The following is an 8,178-nucleotide window of genomic DNA, read 5'->3' on the forward strand; positions in this document are numbered from 1 at the left end:
ATTTAACTTAGTCTTCTTTCTCACCTTTTTTGTTATCATTAAAAATGACATTCAAAACTTCTCCTTAATGAGTGCATCTAAACTTTCCTTTAATCTTTAAATCAGACTTTAATGAATAGGAATCATAAGTACTCATACACCTAAGTCATACAAGCTTATAGATATAGTTTAATAGCTTCAATAGTCAAGCTTGTGTCTATGTAAGAACAAATGTATGGGAGTTAAATCATTTCAAGAACTTGTCAAGGATTACTCAAATAATGTTCAAGCAAATTTGATCATTTTGTCATAATCAAAACTATAATAATTTTAAAGCTAACATTCCATTTCACTCATATTTGACTAAATTCTAGTTCTCTCATATCATTTCTCACCTAAACCTTTAACTATAAACCTTAAATACTCAACACTCAACCTTAAACTAATGCAACGATCCAAACATGACCACATGATCAAGTGATTAATCTTCTTCTCTCTTATTCCGACTACGCCAATTCTTGTAATCTTCAAGTAGTAATAGAAAACATGAAGATTAATCCTTGGACATTGTGTCCATTTTGGCTTGTTTCTCCTAGTTACTCTGTACTAATGCTCCATTGTGTTGGTTCATTGATTCTGTGAAGCATGATGTTGTGCAAGAAATTGGCACAGAAGTAACCCTAGGGTATTTATTGTTTCACTTCTTCCTCCTTTAAGTCACCACAGTAGTAAGGATTTATGGTTTCACATCTTCCTCCTTTTGGAGTCACCACAACCAGTTCCTCCTTTTATTTCACATCAATGTTCTCGTACTCTTTAAAATCCATCTACAACAGAATACAGTAATACACATGTAAGCTATATGCAATGAACAGTTAACCAAAGAAGCTCCATGATATTTACAAAAATATTTATTTTGTTACACGCCATGTATAATAGCTAATTTGTTATACGTCATGCATACAATACCAATGTTGTTACACACTATGCTTAAAATTCATAATATGCTACACACCATGCATATAATCTTACGATGATACATGCAATGCCTCAAATTCATTAGTTGCTACATGCCATATTCATGCACTTAGAGAAATCCTTGAAGTTGTTACACGCCACGCCCATTTTCTCGTCATATGCTAATAACAACATTCGACCAAAATGGCCATGCTATGTAATATCTCTAAGGATTTGAACAACTTTAAACAACATCAAATGTCGTTTAACAACAAAACATTAAACCACATTCTCAAGCAATATGGCATTCAAATCACTAAACCCACTCAAAAACACAACAAAAAATTCAGCATTCACTGACTTACCATTTTTTGTGAACTTATTTATTGTGACTGATTACTTTGCTTTGCACTTGTTCGAACACTTTCCTATCATTGAGAATGAATCAATTGATCATTTAATAAACTTGTCGTGTAATATACCTAGCAATTGTGTTGATGTCAATGTCCACAAAATTACAAAAATCATCTCCTACAACATGAGGATGTTTTTAACAAAATTTTATTTAACAAATTTTTTGCACATTTATTTTCACCTATCTACATATGTATGACAGTGCATGTAAATGAAGAAGTTTTATTAATGACATTTTTGTTCCAAAATCTTATCTACTGGCTAAAAATTATTTTCAAAAATACCTTGTATTTGAGGGTTAAAAAAATGTATCCCTCTAACGTTCCTACTAATGTCTTTGGTTTCTCACATTTTGTTGAAAAAGATTTTTAAGGTTCTTATTTGCTTCTTGTCGAGACCACACATAAGAATAGGCACCATGATACTTTCCCTTGCTTGGAATATGCACTAACTAGGTTAGTGACTACAAACTTGGATTTGCCACATGCGGGCGGTTCGTGAATGGGAGGAATTTGCATCTCCAGGATCCACCAAGGATCACAAATGCAGTGGTAACAATCAACCAAGACACCAATAGAACTCACACAGCAATTCGGAAGGATGTTAATAGGAGCATCTTAGTTATAAGAACAGTATAGTTTTTACCAAGCCTTGTTTCCTGGAAGGAAAGTTCCATTGCCAGCATAAAAATGTACAGAGAATTCAGCTCAAAAAACTAGGTAACAAATGACATCAATACATCTCAAATTCATACCATCCAGTTACATTTATCCAAGCAGCCAGTTCAGAACTCAAAGTGGGTGGCCCTCAACAATTAGAACATTAGTATCATTCTACACTCTGCAACTTCTTTGACTTCCCAAACAAGACATGTAAGATGAACATGCAAGGATAGTGCCTTTTGAATCTTCCTGACCATTATTCTATGAAAGCAAAGATACAAGAGAGACAAACTCCAGGGTTATCCTGCCCTTGGATCTTGTGTTGATGACAAAGTGCTCAGGATATTTTCTTAGCAGCATAAGCAGACCATACCATGGTTTCCCCTTCGATTCGGGACCAGGCCAGTCCTCAGATGTAAGATACCTTCTAACTCGGCTGTGATGCCACACATTACTAAACTGATCGACCAACTGAACAGGAAAGATGAAATTACAGAAAGTAAGCAATCTTGTAACAAAATCACAGGACTTGGATGAACAAAATGAGAAAGAAAAAAGGCTGGCAACAAGCAGAGCTCTTTAAGCAAACACTACCCAATGAACTGTGTATTGTTCTTCTACAAGGATTTGTTAACTTTTCAGACATCCAATGGAAATATGCTAAGAAGATACGTTCACCACCAAGTCATTCAATTTGTAGCCATTTAAAGCTACTGAAAGTTAGGAGTGGAAATAGACAAATAGTTTGTGGATTTTAAATCATTAAATTATATAAACAAATTGACTAAAACTTGTTTGCTCCTCTAAATTCCAGAGGAAAAAAAAAAGAAGGCACATGAGAAGAAGAAAAAACACAAAGTACCACTACTACTGGTAGTTCATCAGAAGGACTCTTCTTTTTTTTCCTTTTTCCAACAAGTATACATTTATACTTTTGGCATCTTCGAAAACATAACAACAATCCTAAGTTCACACCTACTCTATCAAAATTCCAGAGCAACATATATAAGAAAAGTATTTCCATGTTGAAGTCTTTAAAGCAAGGAAAAGCACATCAGCAAGGGGAGAATCAAAATAAAGCATAAGGCTACTGTCAAGTGAAGTGTCATTAGCAAGAAATAATATATATCTATAACATATATAAAAACATGGATGTTGGTAGAAATTTTGAGTGACAAAAACGGATATATTTATTAATCATATTTCTAAATTGTCATTTTAAAAAAATTTAATTATAAATATTAATAAAATTTATACAATCTGTAAATAAGAATTCGAATCGCATTGAATGACTTTCATTAAAAAATGATTTTCTTATTTCTAATAGTATTGAATAATTCATAAAATAATATTACAAAATTTCAGTTATTTATACTTCAAGCTTTACATTTGATAAACATTTGTATCTTTCTATAATTATTATTTATATTTAAAAAAAACAAGTATTCATGTGAAACATACATAATAACAAATACTAGTTAAAACTAAAAGATAAAAGCTCAAAAGCTCAAAATTCAAATAGCACAATATGCAGATCACCCTACGCTTAAAACTAACCTCAGTATGGAGTTTCTCCATGGGCATCCATTCTCCAGGACCACAAAGATCAGAAAGCACAGTAGCTACAGATGACACCACATCCTTTTCTTCCAACTGCATAAGCTGTTGATTATCAGATTCGCGGTCAACTCTTGATCTTCCCTCTCCCTTCTTCTCCACAGGAACTGCAGATATTACAATCCCAACGAAACAGCATTCATTACCCATAAAAGTAAAAATAAGAGATGTACTTTTAGTCACTAAGTTCAGGTAAAAAATTGAAGGAAAAAATGCTGATGGAATTGAATGGCGAACAGCATTAAGCAATGAAGTTCATGCCCAAGGGTGAAAAACTGATGGGTGCAAAAGAGTATCGGAAAACAATGAAACTGCTTCATCAAATCTGATAAGTCATTTCACTGCTATAAAATGAATAAAGATAGCACTGGATTGCCAACTTAACATAAACTATATACCTTAAAACTCATATACTACATGATAATTGGAAAATATACCTTGTCTACTAGATTTTTGCTTATTTTCAGAGGGAGTGGGCAGGATGTACCACCGGTATGCTTCCAGGTTAAGATGACATAAACTTACAAATACCAAGCTATGCAAATAAGGCTAATAACAAAGAGTCGGATGAAAAAGAAGAATCAACAGCCTGTAATAGTGTGAGAAAGGCAAATGCTGGTTGAGCAAATGCTGCAAAATATAACAATAAACACCATAAAACTAAAATTATGCCCTCCATAACTGACCAATCAAGGCAATTATAACATTTATAAAGTTTTAATCCAGTAATAAATACTTCCAAACATCATCAACTCCTCTCTCTTCCATGGCGGCTCCATCACTAGTTTCATTAAAAGCTCCAAGATGACTACTTTGGATGTTCTACAGACTATGTAGTGCCTAAGGACTATCTTTAACAACTAGCAAAGCAATTAAAATAACTCCAAACCAGGATAACCCAATGAATTAGTGCAAATTCTCCAAAACCAGATCGAGATTCACTAGGTGCTTGCAGAATGAGGAAAAGGATAAGCACTGGTATAAAAATGCTTAACTTTAGTTCAATCCAACTAAATGGTGTCAACTCTAATAACTTCCATCCACTTCATACATCTTATTCAACATTTATTTTTTATCTAGAGCATTAAAGAATCTAAAGTACAGTAAGACTCCGCTGACAGTTTAATTACAACTAACTCCCAGCAAAGAGCCAAGAAAAAAGAAGAAAACTAAAAGGAGAACAATACCATATCAACTGCCAACATAGCAACAGAGGTCAAAACCCCGAGAGACATTTGCAGTGATTTATGAAATACAACAGGAAACTCCTAGAAAATGATGAGAGAGATTAAAGCATGAAATCAACAATAAGGATGGTGCTTAGGAAATAGAAGACTACCAACAGAAAGGATTTAGGTTCAATCTAGCAAAGCATTTTGAGTAATGCAACCACAAGTAATAACCAGCGCCAGTAACTATGATAGCAAAAAACCACCAAGAAGAATAACATCGGAGAGAGCGCACCAGCGAGCAAAATAGTTAGGGCTAGTGATAACAGAGCTCAAACACAAAAAACAACAACTGTCAATCTTCTGAAATAAAATGATAAATCTCTTTTGCTATCTAACAAATGTCAAAATACTTCTGCAGACAAGAATGAAAGCAGAAATAATCCCAATACATCCCAGTCCCAAAACAACTATAAAATCCAATTCATAGGATACATCAGAAACTATATATTTACAAAATCATAAACTCTACAAAGAAAATTATCTTCCATAATCACAACTACCCAAAATAAAAGAATAAAATTTGATCAAGCAATCACATAAATGACACACCTTTAAGAAATAACATATAATCAATTTTACTAACCCACTCATTACCCATAAAAGAAAAAAAAAGAGATGTACTTTTAGTCACTAAGTTCAGGTAAAAAATTGAAGGAAAAAATTCTGATGGAATTGAATGGCGAACAGAATTAAGGAATGAAGTTCATGCCCAAGGGTGAAAAACTGATAGGTGAGAAAGAGTATCGGAAAACAATGAAACTGCTTCATCAAATCTGATAAGTCATTTCACTGCTATAAAACGAATAACGATAGCACTGGATTGCCAACTTAACATAAACTATATACCTTAAAACTCATGTACTACATGATAATTGGAAAATATACCTTGTCTACTAGATTTTTGCTTATTTTCAGAGGGAGTGGGCAGGATGTACCACTAGTATGCTTCCAGGTTAAGATGACATAAACTTACAAATACCAAGCTATGCAAATAAGGCTAATAACAAAGAGTCAGATGAAAAAGAAGAATCAACAGCCTGTAATAGTGTGAGAAAGGCAAATGCTGGTGGAGCAAATGCAGCAAAACATAACAATAAACACCATAAAACTAAAATTATGCCTGCCATAACTGACCAATCAAGGCAATTATAACACCTATAAAGGTTTAATCCAGTAATAAATACTTCCAAACATCATCAACTCCTCTCTCTTCCATGGCGGCTCTATCACTAGTTTCATTAAAAGCTTCAAGATGACTACTTTGGATGTTCTACAGACTATGCAAATCCCTAAGGAGTATCTTTAACAACTAGCAAAGCAATAAAAATAACTCAGAACCAGGATAACCCAATGAATTAGTGCAAATTCTCCAAAACCAGATCGAGATTCACTAGGTGCTTGCAGAATGAGGAAAAGGATAAGCACTGGTATAAAAATGCTTAACTTTAGTTCAATCCAACTAAATGGTGTCAACTTTAATAACTTCCATCCACTTCATACATCTTATTCAACATTTATTTTTTATCTAGAGCATTAAAGAATCTAAAATACAGTAAGACTCCACTGACAGTTTAATTACAACTAACTCCCAGCAAAGAGCCCAGGAAAAAGAAGAAAACTAAAAGGAGAACAATACCATATCAACTGAAAACATAGCAACAGAGGTCAAAACCCCGAGAGACATTTGCAGTGATTTATGAAATACAACAGGAAACTCCTAGAAAATGATGAGAGAGATTAAAGCATGAAATCAACAACAAGGATTGTGCTTAGGAAATAGAAGACTACCAACAGAAAGGATTCAGGTTCAATCTAGCAAAGCATTTGAGTAATGCAACCACAAGTAATAACCAGCACCAGTAACTATGATAGCAAAAGACCACGAAGAAGAATAACATCGGAGAGAACGCATCAGGGAGCAAAATAGTTAGGGCTGGTGATAACAGAGCTCAAACACAAAAAACAACATCTGTCAATCTTCTGAAATAAAATGACAAATGTCTTTTGCTATCTAACAGATGTCAGAATACTTCTGCAGACAAGAATGAAAGCAGAAATAATCCCAATACATCCCAGTCCCAAAACAACTATAAAATCCAATTCATAGGATACATCAGAAACTATATATTTACAAAATCATAAACTCTACAAAGAAAATTATCTTCCATAATCACAACTACCAAAAATAAAAGAATAAAATTTGATCAAGCAATCACATAAATGACACACCTTTAAGAAATAACATATAATCAATTTTACTAACCTAATCCTCCAGCCAGCCCCGCCTTTCCTCCAGACCCGGCCTCGGCCCCACTGTACCAATCTTCTCTCCTAACCTTCTTCCCACCACTCCCAACATCCTCTTCCTCCCCATACTCGTCCTCATAATACTCTCTTCCCCTACCTTTCTTCACCCCCACTGCCACCACAGCCGAACCCACCACGGAACCCACCGTCCTCCCCGTCTCCGCCCCGCCATGGAAACCATGATGCGGTACCCCACCAGCCGCAGCCGCCGCCCCCGCCCCCGCCCCAGCCGTCTGGTAAATCGAAACATAGTGCCTAGGCGCAAGGGGTCCACCGAGAATACTCCTCACAGGAAGAAGAAAGTAAAATTCTTTGTCGCCGATTTGGAGGAGGTCTTGGGAATCGAGCTTTACGGGAGGGTTACCGGGAAGGTGGAGGACGCCTTCGACGAGGCAGCCATTTTTGCCGAGGACTTCCAGTGCGAAACGGCGTCGCGTGAAGTCGTAGAAGATGCGGGCGTGGTGCCGGGAGATGTTCATGCCACCGCCGAGGCTTGCTAAGTCGACATCGACGGAGGATTTCTTGGAGTTGCGACCGAGCATAATGGAATAGGTTTGCATGTAATATTCGAAGTCTTCGCCTTGTAGCTTCGCGAACCCCGCCTCCACGTCGCTCCCACCTGTGGTGCCCATCGTGGATTTTGGTTTTCAATTGAATTATTGATTGATCGACTGGCGGAGGAGGGAGGTTGTTTGAAACTCTAAAGAGGGTGTCGGGGTTTCAGAAAATTTGTCCTGATATTTACTTTTTGGATATTTTAAAAAATAGCCTTCAAAGATAATGTTTTCAAAAGTAACCCCTATATCAAATGCACATTATGTTACACACGTCATACTCATAATATTACATATTATATGTAAAAATATATTATACGTCACATATTAAACCTTCAAGTGCACATGATGCTATACGTTGTGTACATAATATTACATGTCATCGATATAATGTTACATGCCATGCACATGATATTACACATCATATTAGAAAAACATACTATTTTTACATACCAT

At 35.5% G+C, this 8,178-nt stretch overlaps 1 protein-coding gene across 1 annotated transcript; it reads right to left on the minus strand.

Annotated features, from left to right (window-relative positions):
* LOC18612730 (FHA domain-containing protein FHA2) lies at window positions 1,942-7,930 on the minus strand. The gene is made up of 3 exons (XM_007049643.2): window positions 7,125-7,930; window positions 3,570-3,736; window positions 1,942-2,483 (listed from the first exon to the last, which is right to left on the minus strand). The coding sequence occupies exons 1-3, from the start codon at window positions 7,798-7,800 to the stop codon at window positions 2,274-2,276; spliced, it is 1,053 nt and encodes a 350-aa protein (XP_007049705.2). The 5' UTR covers window positions 7,801-7,930; the 3' UTR covers window positions 1,942-2,273.

This window comes from Theobroma cacao, chromosome 1, assembly GCF_000208745.1.
Source record: "Theobroma cacao cultivar B97-61/B2 chromosome 1, Criollo_cocoa_genome_V2, whole genome shotgun sequence".
In the NCBI taxonomy this organism is placed as follows: Eukaryota; Viridiplantae; Streptophyta; class Magnoliopsida; order Malvales; family Malvaceae; genus Theobroma; species Theobroma cacao.